Here is a 15,284-nt window from a genome sequence, read left to right as displayed (position 1 = left end):
CGCACATGCTCTACAAAGTGGTCTCCCAGCCTCCACTTGGTCTCACTGATGTAGAGGAGACCACAGCGGAAGCAGATGCAACAGACCATATGACGGATGTGCAGATGAACCCCTCTCTAATGTGTAAGGTTTGTGTGGTGCCTTGAATGGAGGTGAGGTGGGAGGTGTAGGGGCAGGTGTAGCACTTTCTGTGGTTGCAGAGAAAGGTGTTGGGGGTGGTGGCGCTAGTTGAGCAGACAAGGGCGTCGCAGAGAAAGCAGACCCTATGAAAGGCAGATAGTGGTGGAGAGCGAAATATATCTTTGGTTGTGGAGACAGATTGTAAGTGGCGGAAGTGGCAGAGAATGATACGTTGGATAGGGAGGTTGATGGGATGATATGTGAGGACAGGAGGATTCTGTCTTTGTTTCTGTTGGGGCAAGGGGATGTGAGGGCAGAGGTGCAGGAAACGCAAGAGATGCTGTTGAGAGCAGATTCAACCACTGAAGGGAGGGAAGTTGCGGTCCTTGAAATAAGACAACATCTGGGATGCTCGAGAGTAGTCCTTGAAATAACAGGACATCTGGGATGTTCGGGAGTGGCTTGAAATCTTCCTATTCATCTGTGGGATGTGGGCATTGGTTGGCTGGCCAGTATTTATTGCTTGTCTCCAGTTGCCCTTGAGAGGATGGTGATGAGTTGCCTTTTTGAACTGCTGCAGTCCACCTGCTGTAGATTGAACTATAATGCCTTTAGGGAGAGAATTCCAGGATTTTGACCCGTGACAATGAAGGAACGGCAATATCTTTCCAAGTCAGGATGGTGAGTGGCTTGGAGGGGAATCTGAAGGTGCCCTTGTCCTTCTAAATGGAAGTGGTCATGTGTTTGGAAGGTGTGGTCTGAGGATCTTTGGTGAATTTCTGCAGTGCATCTTGTAGATAGCACACACTGCTACTGAGCGTCAGTGGTGGAGGGAGTGGATGCAGTGCCAGTCAGGCGGTCTGTTTTGTCCTGGACGGTGTCAAACTTCTTGAGTATTGTTGGGGTTACACTCATCCACGCAAGTGGGGTGTATTCCATCACACTCCCGACTTTTGCCTTATAGATGGTGGACAGGCTTTGAGAAGTCAGGAGTCAGAAAGTTGCAGAAGATGCTCTGGTTCACTAATGCTCTTTAGGGAAGGAAATCCGCTGTCCTGACCCAGTCTGGCCCTACATGGGACTTCAAAGCAATGTTGTTGACTCTTCACAATGAAAGCTGGACTAGGCAGCAATATGCATATTCCATAAATTGAATTTAAAAAAACACTGCCTTCAGTGGCCTGGAGTTTAAACTTGGGATTCTGAACTGCCCTTGCTCCTTCCCTCTTTTTCTGTCCACCTTGAGTGTCTAGCCACTTATACTAATTTCTCCAAGTGTAGCATGGTGCGAAGGATCCAGGCCCGAAACATCAGCCTTCCTGCTCCTCTAATGCTGCTTGGCCTGCTGTGTTCATCCAGCTCTACACCTTGTTATCTGACATTGCCATGAAGTTTCTTCCAGAATTTGCACTGCACCAAAGCAGCTGTATAAATGTGAATTTTTGTTGTACTTACCAGTTGGCCCCTCTTTAACTCAGGTGCCAACTGTGGTCCTCAATTTGAGGCTTAGATCAGCTAATTGCGGGATCTGGAACTCTCGCTTCCAAAAGGCTTTGAATAGGAGGGAGAAGGGGGACAGAAAGATCAAATCCAATTTTCAACCATGAGACGTTTTCTTTAAAATGGTGGGCAACAGTCTCAAGGGATTACAGAGTCATAGATAGAGAAACACATCAGATACAATCCAGTTCACTCTCAGAACAGGATTGATGGGCTGACTGGCCTCCTGCAGCTCCAGGATCAGCAGAAGCTAGGGACTGGAGCTATGGCCTTGGCCTTCTGCCAGGCTTGAATGCAGCATCACGACCAGGAGGTGGCCACCATTGTTTGGACAGTTAAGGGACACCTACGCGAAGCAGTAGTCTGTGTCAAGGTCCCGTTTTCTCCTACTGTGAGTCTCAGCCCTGGTCGAAGGAGTGGACATGATGAGGATGTGTGCCATCTTCCGGTTCCGCTTTGCCAGGGCTTGCAAGTCCCCCCGTGGTGACTCTGCCAAACAGAAGAAAATGATGGAATCCTGAGAGTTCACACATCCTGCCCTATCCGCATCCCAATTTCTATTCCCATCCCCTATCCTCATCCCCATTCCCATCCCCCTTCCCCATCCCTGATTCCATTCCCAACCCTTTTCCCATTCCTATTCCCAAACCCATTTGTATAATTTAACCCCTTTCACTTCCTGGCGTTCCCGTTGCTCTGCCCCATCCAACCCTGCCCCAATAATTAATGCACCAACATGAAACCCAAATGGATTTAAACCAAAAATCAATTCTGTATCAAGTCTCATTTTTAAAATTAGATATTTTTCAAAAATGTTGACAACTTGTATACAACAAGTATCTGGGAATGAGGTACATACAGAAAGAAGTCTATTCAGAGGGGATTTATATCTAAAATAACCAATACCCAGGAGTGAGTTACAGACTGAAGTCTAATTAAGGATTTAATGACTTTACATAACGGGTACCTGGGAGGGAGTTGCAGACTGAAATCTAATTGACAGATTCAGGTTTATTATAGAACAGATATCCAGGAGGGAGTTGCAGATTGGAAGTTGCCACCCAGGTTGACAGGGCTGTTAAGAAGGCTTACAGTGTTTTAGCTTTTATTAATAGAGGGATCGAGTTCCAGAACCAAGAGGTTATGGTGAAGCTGTACACAACTCTGGTGCGGCCGCAGTTCTGGTCACCGCATTATAAGAAGGATGTGGAAGCTTTGGAAAGGGTGCAGAGGAGATTTACTAGGATGTTGCCTGGTATGGAGGGAAGGTCTTACGAGGAAAGACTGAGGGACTTGAGGCTGTTTTCATCAGAGAGAAGAAGGTTGAGAGGTGACTTAATTGAAACATATAAAATAATCAGAGGGTTAGACAGGGTGGATAGGGAGAGCCTTTTTCCTCGGATGGTGACGGCGAGCACGAGGGGGCATAGCTTTAAATTGAGGGGTGAAAGATATAGGAGAGATGTCAGACGTAGTTTCTTTACTCAGAGAGTAGTAAGGGAGTGCAACGCTTTGCCTGCAATGGTAGTAGATTCGCCAACTTTAGGGACATTTAAGTCATCATTGGATAAGCATATGGACATACATGGAATAGTGTAGGTTAGATGGGCTTGAGATCGGTATGACAGGTCGGCACAACATCGAGGGCTGAAGGGTGTGTACTGTGCTGTAATGTTCTATGTATGTAATTGAAGGTTTCAGAGGGTTTGTTATTGAATAACAGATAAGGAGGAGTGAGGTTAACTACCGAGATCTAATCAAGAGGATTTGAGTAGGGGTAGGGATTGGGATTTGAAGCATAGAATAACAAGCACCCCTCTACATTGTACCCATTAAATCACCCTCTACAACCTCTGTCTCACTCACTGTCACACACACATGCGCTCATAATGAATCAACCTCAACAGCTAGGCCACGGTCACTATTTGAGGAACACAACATTAGCTTTTTGGAAAAGTAAAATGATTCATATTATCATGGACAAAGCTGTATTACAGATAGATGGTCTTATTACCATAGAATTTCAGTTGAAGATCTTGATTCTGATTGGAATTCTCACAGGGGCAGTGGACACTGATCTTCAGCTGTTGGTCAGTCTCTGCAAGAAAAAACAGGGTGAGGAAGGAGGCAGTTGTTTGCTGTGTAGAGAGAGTAAAATTCATTGGATAAAAAGATTTTATTTGGGTCACAAATTCAAGATGAAAATTATTGTAGCGTAGCCGACAGCATAGAGGTGTTTCACAATCAATCCTGCTACAATTTAGGGCAAATAGGGTGTCAGCTGAAAAGTTGCATATGTGACAGTGCAGCAGTACCTCAGTACTGCAGTGGAGTGGGGGCTATCAGTCAATTCTGATCTGATCATCTGCTCCTGTGCACCTTTCACATTTGGATGTAAACTCTTGAATCTACAAAAGGGCCACTGGTTGATTTGAGAGTTCGGAATATTTAAATTTAAAGTAATATGGTTGGAAAGAATGTTCATCACACAATTTGTAGCTGCCCTGAGCAGATGGAAACTTGTAGTTCAATGACAGGGTTTCTAACATTCTATGGGAAGCAGAAATCCCAGGAATGAAACAAGAATTAATTAGCGTTATTGATGCACACAAACCACAGAATATATTAACTCACAAGTACGGCTTGGATTTGGAAGAAAGCAAACTCCCAAGCCAATATCCTCATCTGTGCTTGGAGGTGAACACAAGACCAGGAGAAATAGCAGGAGGCCATTCGGCCCCTCAAGTCAACTCCCCCAGTCAATGTGATTATGGCTGATCACCTACTTCAACACTTTTTCTGCACTTTCCCATATCCCTAGGATATCTAATATCTAGAAATCTATCTATCTTTATTTTGAACATACTCAATGATGGAGCCTCTGCAGGTCTCTGGGTTGCAGAATTCAAAAGATTCACTATCTTAAAATGAACAAATTCCTCTTTATCTCAGTCCTAAATGGCCTACCCCTTATTCTGAGACTGTGGCCTCTGATGCTAGCCACCCTGAGATTATTGGCCCAATCTATTTAGTCTTGCGTCATCAGACAACAGCTTCATTCCATATTGAGTTTGGTGAATCTTCATGAAGGCGCTGTGGAATACATGGATCATTAAGTGTAGCACCACACCCCTCAATGGCATCTCTTTATAGGTAGCCCCTCAGTCCTGCAAACCATTCTGGTAAATCCTTTCTGAACGTGGTCTAACTACTTCACACTCTGTCTAAAGTATGGGGCTCAGAATTCTTCATCAGACATTGGAGACCAAACCTGATCCTTTTTTTCCTCCCCAAATGTAAAACTCATACTTCAGGTGCAAAAACACATTTGTTTTTTGCCTGATTCCCAGGTGTGCCACCTCGTTCAAATGGTTTTCAGCTGAGTATTTGCTAAGACACTTCCAAGGGCAGTCCAGAATTAATCCTGATGTCATGAGACAGGAGTTACACATAAGATCAGGTGTGGTAACAATGGAAAACTTCTTCCTCATGGACATCAGTGAACCAGCGGATTTTTGTCTTGAATGACAAGCCAACAGCACCATGATTATGTTTATTGTTACCTGTGTGGTATCTATAACTTATACAAAATTATGTTTAAATCATTAATCTGATTTCAAATGGACTGCTACATCAGTGATATAACCAATAATCCACCATATCGTGTCATTGATTACCACAGAGTAAAGCCTCCACCACACTACTAAACGCCCAATTTCAGCACAAGTTCCCTCTGCATTGTTTAATCGAACAACCCCACTGCTGAGACAATGCAGGGTTAAATACAGAGTAAAGCTTCCTCTACATGGTCCTCATTGAATACTTCCACACAGGTACAGCATTGGGTTAGATACAAAGTAAAGTTCTGTCTACACTGCCCACATCAAACACTCCCAGGACAGGACCGCACAGGTTAGATATAGTGTAAAGTTCTCTCTATTCTGCACCAAACATTTCTGCTGATTTCCCCAATCTCTCAGGTACACCTCACACTGAACTTAATGTTAATGTGCTATGCTGGTCTTTCTTATTCTAGGGGAGATGTTGGTATGTTGTCAATTTCTAGCTAAGTACAGGCAGCCCATGATTATGATGCAAAAAACTTTCCAAACCCACTTCATGCTTGATTCACAGGATCAATGACTTTTTCTGAACTGAAATCTAGTGACTACTCTGTTTAAGACAAAAAAAACATGTCAAGTGAAAGCAGATTCTTCCTCCTATAAGTGTCTGGGTATGCTAAACATTTAGGAGCCTCTGCAGAGTAGTAGGTCAATTATGTGCTAAATACTACTTGATAACTGTGATTTACCTTAAAATAAATGCTACATTTGTCAACAAGTGTCTCAGCATGTGCTATGGTCATAAAATATGCAAATGAACATAAGTCTCCCCATTTTACTCTCTCTGGAAATTGATTTCATCTATGTCTCCTCTTACCTTTATTTAGCAGCCACTCTTTCACTGTCTCTGTCACATCGAACGAGATCCACTCTTCTTCTCCCTTGGTTTTCAGCAGGCGGTTGTCCAGGTATGTGTTGCCATGTGAACCAACCTGAGATAAACAGTACATATGCATCAAGAATAGTCTTGTCTGTGGCTTAAAGCCCACACAACCCCATTATCACCCTGATACCAAATAAACTCATTATACAATGGGAGTTGGTGGCAAAATGGTGATGATACAGTCGAGTCATCAGAAATACATAAGAGAATTGAAATTGAATTACTTAATAATTATAATTACTACAGATCTGAAATATAAAGTGAAACTCAGTAATAGTGCCATGAAGCCACAACTGATAGTAGGAACTACAGATGCTGGAGAATCTGAGATAACAAGCTGTAGAGCTGGATGAACACAGCAGGCCAAGCAGCAGAGGAGCAGGAAAGCTGACATTTTAGGCCTAGACCCTTGCCCGAAACGTCAGCTTTCCTGCTTCTCTGATGCTGCTTAGCCTGCTGTGTTCATGCAGCTCTACACTTTGTTATCTCATGATAAAAACCCATCTGGTTCACCAATGTCCTTCAGGAAGGGAAATCTATCATCTTTACCCAGCCTGCCCTACATATGACTCCAGCTCCACAGTGACATGCTTAATTTTTAACTGTCCTCTGAAATGGCTGAGCATGCCACTCAATTCAAGGTCACTTATTATTTACTTTCATGGCCCCTTCACTTCAGACACCTTCTCCCAATAGTAAAAGCAAGTTTTCTATATCCACCTCTTCTTCATTTAAAGGAACTCTATCACATTATTCCTTTTTCGAGGGTGAAGGGGTACTAACCTATTTTTTTTCTCATGAGAAGTGAATGCCACTGGCTGGACCAGCATTTACTGTTCATTTACTGAGCTTGCAGGTGGTGGTGTTCTCATATATCTGCTGCCTTATCCTTCTATAGAGGTAGAAGTGGCAGGTTTGGAAGGTGCTGTCAGAGGAATCTTGTGGAGTTGCGGCACTGCATCTTGTAGCTGACAAATCTTATTCAGATCTCTTCAGAAAATATTTTAAATGTTCATTGATGGGATGTGAGTGTTGCCGGCAAAGTCCTATGTTTGAAATTCAGCAGTTCTGGTTTGCTGTTGGTCACAAGCTCCCAAAACTGATATAAACAGAGAAACTACTGAGTTATCAACCTGTCCCAATCCCACAGAAAGATTTCAAGTTACAATCAGCATAAACAACTCAAGTTATCAAAGCTATCAAAATAATCTCACACCCAACTATCAGGATCTATGATTCTAGCTATCCCAACTCTATACACAGGTCAACATCACCTAGAGAAAGAAAAATCTTGTATTTTTCTAGAGTCTCTCATAACCTCAGGATGTCCAAAGACCTCTGCAGCCGATGAAGTAATTCAGAAATGTTGTCACTGCATTCAGTTTGCATGCAGCAAGCTTCACAAGCGATAGCCTGATCACAACCAGATGATCTCTGTTGTTGATACTGGTCAAGGGTTAATTATTGGCAAGTGCTTCCATAATCCTCATCAAAAGAATATCTTAGGATCTTTTCTATCTGCTGAGATGTTGCCTCAGTCGAACGTCACAGCTGAAAGATACTTCCAAACGATATACCATGCAATGTCTCATGGTAGCATTCTTGCCTCTGAATCTGAAATGTTCTGGGTTCAAATCTCACTTCAGAACTACAGCAGACAAATCCAGGTTAACAGTGCATTGTTGTAGATGTCATCTTTCGGAGGGCCTCTAAAACCGATGCTCCATCTGCTTTCTTATATGTCAACACAGATCCCATGAGACTACCCCAAAGAGGATCAACGGAGTTATTAAACAACAGATCACTATTGCATTGCTCATTGTGGGAGCTTGCTGTGTGAAGAGTGGCTACTGCATTTCCTACATTATAATGATGACTGTACTTCAAAGTGCTTTGATATGTTCAGTTGTCATGTATGGAGCTATACAAATTCAAATCTTTCTTTTCAATTACGCTGGAATGTTCACCTAAAAGATATGCTGATATCTTTGGGGGTGGGACCTGACCTGTTGACCTGTGCCTGAGAGGTGACAGCATGGGCCTCAGTGTCACAGTCCGGGATGAGAAACTCCTCAATCCATTCCCTCTCTATAACCACATCCAACTGCGCCTCAAATGCTCCCACACAGTCACTCCAATTTGCCCTGGAAAACTATCCTGGTGTGCTGGCTGGAATGTTCCTTGCAGTACCCTTTGTTCTTGCATTTATGAATAATATCTAGGCTGATACATCCTACTGCAGTGCTGAGAGTGTGCAACCACTGTCACAGGTTTCAGATGACGCATTAAACCAGGGTCGCCTGGACTTCTCGGATGGTAATAGATCCCATGGACCTCTTTAAAGAAATCTGTAGTCTGGGCAATTATCCTGCAAGGAGCATCACTAAAAATAGTGTACAAACACAAACCTTTTCTGCTCTAATTTCATCAACCTTACCTCATGGTTCGGAGTCTTCCCTGTGTTTAGTGTCTAAACGCAGAAATTCCACAGCAGAATGATTGACTCACAGCCCTCTGTGATATTAATGCTGGTGTGTTACATCATCACATGACACACAGAAAGATATTACGAAGGAAATGCCACAAATATGTGCTGCAGTGCTCAGTGCACCTCTCCAGGTCATTTACAGTAACAAGACTAAATGTGTACCAGTTTCTTTTGTGGGTGCCACTTCTATTTCATTTGGAATTCATATTGGCTATATTATGCTCAATGCATTTGGAACTGGTTAAGGATGATGAAGTTATCCACTAGTTGCAATACTGGATGAAGAATTCTTGCAATTGTGGTTGCTTTTGGTGGTTTCCTCACTTCATATTTTAATAATGTTTGCTGTCAGTAGATTTAGAAAGACCTCCAATGTCATGGTTTTTATTGCATATTCTACATTGGGTTTTTACCCAAAAATTCTTGGATGTAGTCATTGGGACACAAAAGGAGGAAGTTCGGCCCACTGACCCCATCTTAAATGGCTTCCTTTGGAGCTGTAATTACTTAATAAATTATACTGTAGTTACTTCAACATCTGTGGTTTCTAATTTCAGCCGGGGAAGGGTATTTAAGAGTAACAGCCTAGTTGCGTAGATGGGGTTACAATACATATCAGGAATGATCTAATGGCATGATGGAACAGGCTCGAGAGGCTGAATAGCCACCTACTACGTTTTATATTACCATGGCAACTGCTGTGGCTTCATAACGCTGGAGAGTTCTGTAAAGCAATGTCAAGATTCAGATACATGTCTGGATTCTGGATGCCCTTTGAATACTCGCAGTGGTCTATGTTCCAGTGAATGCAATCTATCACTCAGCAAACAGTCTACTTAAAAAGCACATGACATAGATTTTACAGACTGCTCAGTCTAAAAGGCAGCTATGTGGACTACAGTGAATGGGGCTCCAGACTGAAACTGCAGCAATCTCTCCTGATGAAGGCAAGCTTACTTAGTCATAGAGATCCACAGCATTGAAAAAGGCTCTTCAGCCCATCAAAAACAACTACTTAACTATTCAATACCCATTTTCCAGCTCTTGGCCTATAGTCTTGTAATGCCAAGACATACAAGGGCACATCTAATTATTTCTTAAATGTTGTGAGGGTTTCTATGTCTACCACCCTTACAGGCAGTGACTTTCAGATACCCACCATCCTCTGGATGAAAATATTTTCCTTACATCCCCTCTAAAACTCCTGCTCCCTTACCTTAAATCTATAACCTTGGTCATTGAACCCTCCAACAAGGGAAATGTTTCTTCGTGTCTACCCTGTCAACGCACCTCATAATTTTATACGTCTCTAATTATGCACCATTTCAGTCTCCCCTCCTCTAAGAAAAGCTGCCCCAGTCTATCCAATCTCTCTTCATAACTGAAACTCTCCAACCTGGTCATCCTCCGCAGCATCCTCTCCACTGCAATTACATCCCCGCTATAATATGGATTCCAGGACTGCACACAATACTCTAGCTGCAGCATATTCAACATTTAATCAGTTCCAGCATAACCTTCCCGTTCTTAAACTCTGTGCCTCAGCTAGTAAAAGCAAGTATATACCCATTTGCTTTCTTAACCACTTACTCTAGTTAAATGCAGTTAGTGCAGTACAGCAATATCAATTTTGGGGGTTCGAGTAATTCCAGCCACATTAGCAGGAAAATGATCTCTGTTCTAATCAAGAATTGTACTGTGACCCTGCATAGCAAACTTCGTCCCCATCCTCCTCTCTCCCACCTCTCCTGCTCATTTATCTACAAGCTGACTCCTCACTTTGAATGGGCTCCATTCCCGAAACTGTTCACAAGTCAATTTTTAGATAAGGCAGAGAACAATACAGGATAACATAAAATAGCCATTCATGAGTATGAGGAAATGTTCATATGTTGGATCATTAAAATTAATATTCATACACCCCGTTCGTAAGTATGAGCATTCTGAAGTTGAGTGTTCGTAAATCATGCACTGCTTGTAGTTGTTCTCAATTCTGATAATTGTTCACACCCTGAGCACAAAGTACTGATTGATCTGCTGTATTGTTCAGCATTTTCTCCCTGATAAAAAGTAGATGAAATTATTTATGATTAAAAATGTGTTTGAAATTTTCTGTATCATAATTTATGGCTAATACTGTAGGAATGAAGCTGAGCCTAACAATGGGGACGATTTATTCCTGTAACATTTGTGTGCGCCGAAAGAAAAGCAGTCCCATACTGAAATCTTTCTGAAACTTCTACAGTTCAAAGGATCTGAATCTAGATCTGCTGCAGATACCCAATAATATCATTGTTATCATTTTCATCAAACCACTAACCAACATTTACAGCATGGACTGCAGCGGTTCAAGAAGGCAGCTCACCAGCAACGTTTCAAGGGCAGCAAATGCCGGCCCAACAAGCAAGACCACCATCTGCATGCATATATTTTAAAAATGATCTAGCTGAACAGTGGAGCAGACTCAAGGTGCTAAGTGGCCCATTCCTGCTCCTAATTCCTATGTTCCAACGAGTAGGCAGAGATTTAAGGCCATTAACAAAAGAATTGCAGAGAAAATGAGAGAAATGTTTTTTTCCAGAGTGGCTCACTGTGATCTGGAATACAGATCTGAACAGGTGATGTGGAAGGAGTTTCATACAACTTTTTAAAGGAAATTGGATAAATGTTTGGAAAAAAAGGGGGAAAATTAATTACAACTTTTGGGAAAGGGCCAGCAAAGACACAATGGACCAAATGGACCTCTCTTGAGCTGCAGTGAATCCATGAATGAAAATAGCTTGTGTTGTTCCCAGCTGGGATCCAGCTAACTTTATACAGGCCAAGTGTTTAAACCTGGAATCTCCCTCCAGGATTGACATTTGGAGTTTGAGAGCCCAGGCTGTTCCAAGATGGAATGAGTGCCAACAGCTTCTGTGCAAAACTTCTCTGTATTGACAGAAGCTCGACTGAAGTCAAGAGGGATTGCAGAGGATGCACTCATAGTTCTGGGATTGCTGACAGCGCTTGGAACACTTTCTAACAAGACGTGCTGTGTAAGTTATAAATAGAACTTGGGCACAGAGCCTTCCCATCCTAGGGCTGGAGATGGCCGAGACTAGGGCTTGTGTCTGCCAGTTATCCTGTGTATGTTGGAGGCACAATGGATGAGTGTGTTGCACACTGGGTCTTGGCCTCCGAACTTTGTTTCAAAAGTCCTCTCCTTCGGTGAGCTAAATGATAACTTTCACCACCCGTCCCCTCCAACTCTGGGTGAATATTGCAGCCTGTCACCTCTCCACAGTGGGCACCAGATGTTTGCAAGTTGCAGTGTGTGTTACCATCACATGCAAGGATTGACACAAATGGACTTTGATGGTGGGTCTGCCAATCCACCTCCTCACTGCAACCCTTAATCATCCCGTGGCATAGTCCTGGAGCTGCAGCTCAGCAGGTAGCATCTCTAATGGGAGTCAGAATGTCAGGGGTTCAAGCTCCATGCTGGAGACCTGGGCGTAAAACCTGGGGCAGGTATAGCCAGCACTGTGCTGGGGGAGTTGGATGCTTGTTTTTCAGATATGCTGTTGAACGAGCTCAAAGTTGTCCGTCTGAGGTAGGCATAAAAAAAAATCCCCTGATGCTATTCTAACGATGAACAGGGAGATCTCTGAGGTCATTGCTTCATCCAACATCGAAAGCAAAATTGACAATTTGGTCATTTCCACATTGCTGATTGTGGGATCTTGCGGTGACTAAATCACATGTTACGTTCCCTCCATGACAACAGGGAATATGCATCAAAAGCGTTTAGTTGGCTGTAACGTGCTTTTGAATAAGGGCTCAGAAAAGGGCTCCTGTCCTCTTGTTTAGGACTATATTCACTTCCTGTGGCGGAGTGGGGGGAAAATCATCGAAACCTGTTAAAATCTAACAGAACTAAACAGAGTAAAGGCAGAAGATGTTCCTGATAACTAGGGAGTTCAAAATCATGGGTCACAGTCTAAGGTTATGGAGTAAGCCATTTAGAACTGAAATGAGGAGAAATTCCTTCATCCAGACAGTAGGGAACCTGTGGAATACTCTGCCACCGAATGCGGTCGAGGGCAAAATGTCAATATTTTCAAGAATGAGTTAAGTATATTTAATAGGGCTAAAGGATCAATGGGTATGGGTGGAAAGCAGGAACAGGATACCGATTGGATGATTGGTGGAGCAGGCTGAAAGGACCGAATGGCTCTTATTGCTCCTATTACTATATCTTTATGTTTAAATGAACAAATTTCCTCAGACAACCTCATGAAGTGTCTCCATGGTGGCTTCTTCAGCATCTCCTCTTCCCCAGTGGAGAAAAATTGAACTTCCAATGACCCAATGGGCCACAATGCATTTGAAGCAGAGTCTCAGAAGTCAAAAGGCAACAGCTGCTCCTGCTGTTAGAGATACCTGGTACATAAAAAGGTCACACAGCCCTTGGACCTGTCCCTGCTCTTAACACTGTTTAGTTTCATTTGCCTTGAACCTAAATTTCAATGCAACTAATCACAGGGCCTGTTGCTGGAAACTGAAGCTGCCATGGGTACAAAGTGCATTAACCAACACAGAGGGCACATACCATGAGCATTCAACCCTCTGCCAGCTTTGGGATAACACACAAACCCCCTGCCCAGTGTAGAAACATACCACTCTGTAAATGCTTTATTAGCCAGTCAACTACTCCCAAAGTCTAAATCAGAAAACAGTGTGAGGCAGTCAATGGTGGGTCCACCCAGTTTGGACAAGAGCCCTGAAGTGGGACGCCATTGCCAGATTTGGTAGCGGCTCATGTGGTAGCAACATGTGGGCCTTACCGCAGAGAGAAGGCCCCTTGTACGTCAGGGTCTGGTCAAGTTCCCACCTGTCCCTCTGAAATGCCATTCAGAGATCTCAATGCAGAGAGAGCTGAAGGGAAGATCCCAGAGCTCATTATATCACACAGAAAGTAAACACGACAAAACGTGACTCAGATAATAACCCTCTACTGGAAACTAAGCAATGAGTAACAGTAGCCAGGGGCAGTGGAAAACTCATTGCCATGTGTAGGTACACCTCCCTGTCAGCATCTCTATGTAAAACCACGCAATGAATATAAGAGAATGATTCACCCTGTCTGATCGAGTACAGCCCAAGTGTATCCAGGTTTCAGTTTTTGCAGAGCACCGTGCGGGAGAAATAAACAATTCACAGAATCATGGAAGTATTATGGTGCAAAAGGCAGCCATTTGGCCCATCGCACCTGCATGAGATTGTTAAATTAAAATCATTATCTATGAGGGGCACGGATAGGGTGAATTGCCAAGATCTTTTCCCCAAGGTAGGAGAATTGGAAGCTAGAGGGGCATAGGTTTAAGGTGAGGGGGGAAAAGATAGAAAAGGGATCTAAGGGGCAACTTTTTCAAGCAGGTGGTGGGTGTATGGAATGAGCTGCCGGAGGTGGTGGTGTTTGGTGGGTATAATTACAACATTTAAAAGACATCTGGAAGGGTATATGAACAGGAAATGTTTAAAGAACAAAGAAACCTACAGCACAGGAACAGGCCCTTTGGCCCTCCAAGCCTGCACCGATCAAGATCCTCTGTCTAACCTGTCATCTATTTTCTAACGGTCTGTGTCCATTTGCTCCCCGCCCATCCATGTACCTGTCCAAATATATCTGAAAAGACGCAAACGTGTCTGCGTCTACCACCTCCGCTGGCAACGCGTTCCAGGCACCCAGCACCCACTGTGTGAAGAACTTTCCTCCTCTCACTTTGAACTCATGACCCCTAGTAATTGAGTCCCCCACTCTGGGAAAAGGCTTTTTGCTATCTACCCTGTCTATACCCCTCATGATTTTGTAGACCTCAATCAGATCCCCCTCAATCTCCATCTTTCTAACGAAAATAATCCTAATCTACTCAACCTCTCTTCATAGCTAGCTCCCTCCATACCAGGCAACATCCTGGTGAACCTCCTCTGCACCCTCTCCAAAGCATCCACATCCTTTTGGTAATGTGGTGACCAGAACTGTACACAGTTTATGGGGGCATGAGCCAAATGCTGATTAATGGGACTAGATTAATTTAGGATATCTAGTCAGCATGGATGAGTTGGAGCAAAAGGCTTGTTTCCATGCTGTACATCTCTCTGACTCTATGATTCGAGTGCCAGTCTCCTGCTTTCCCCTTCTCTCCGTACCTTTGCACAATATTTTTATCAAAGTAATCATCCAATGCCTTCTTGAATGCTTGCATTAAATCTGCCTCCACCGCATTTCCTGGTGGTATTTCCATATCATAACTATTGGTGTGTAGAACTTATATTTTCCTCACTTCACCCTTCCTTCTTGTGCACATCATTTTAAACGCAATTTGAAGGCAAAACACAGATGTATTTCTTTTCTTAATCAATCTTAACTCTCTATCTTCTGACACCAGACACTCCATATATGACTCCCTGTCAGCTTTTTCCCCTCTGTATTCTTTGATAGGACGCAGTCTTCATCAACAAGGCCAGTACTTGTTGGCCACCTGAATGGTTTGCCGGCCCATTTTAGAGTTAAGAGTCAACCACATTGCTTTGCATCAGGAGTCACATGTCGGCCAGACTGGGTAAGGACAGCAGATTGCCCTCCCTGAAGGCCATTAGTGAACCAGACAATCGAGGATAGTTTCAC

The 15,284-nt window shown here is 43.3% G+C and overlaps 1 protein-coding gene across 2 annotated transcripts in view; it reads right to left on the bottom strand.

The window, feature by feature from the left end:
* The window catches only part of LOC125447772 (transforming growth factor beta-3 proprotein-like), a 48,156-nt gene that overhangs the window by 12,583 nt on the left and 20,289 nt on the right, over positions 1–15,284 (bottom strand). For both annotated transcript variants that reach the window (XM_059640912.1, XM_048522467.2), the window contains 3 exons: positions 6,061–6,175; positions 3,635–3,718; positions 1,971–2,109 (listed from right to left, as the gene is read on the bottom strand). In XM_059640912.1, the coding sequence (XP_059496895.1) occupies positions 1,971–2,109; positions 3,635–3,718; positions 6,061–6,175 (338 nt within the window). The remainder of the gene's footprint in view (positions 1–1,970; positions 2,110–3,634; positions 3,719–6,060; positions 6,176–15,284) is intronic.

This window comes from Stegostoma tigrinum, chromosome 39 (genome assembly GCF_030684315.1).
Source record: "Stegostoma tigrinum isolate sSteTig4 chromosome 39, sSteTig4.hap1, whole genome shotgun sequence".
Classification (NCBI taxonomy): domain Eukaryota; kingdom Metazoa; phylum Chordata; class Chondrichthyes; order Orectolobiformes; family Stegostomatidae; genus Stegostoma; species Stegostoma tigrinum.
This window is presented reverse-complemented; position numbering and strand designations above follow the sequence as displayed.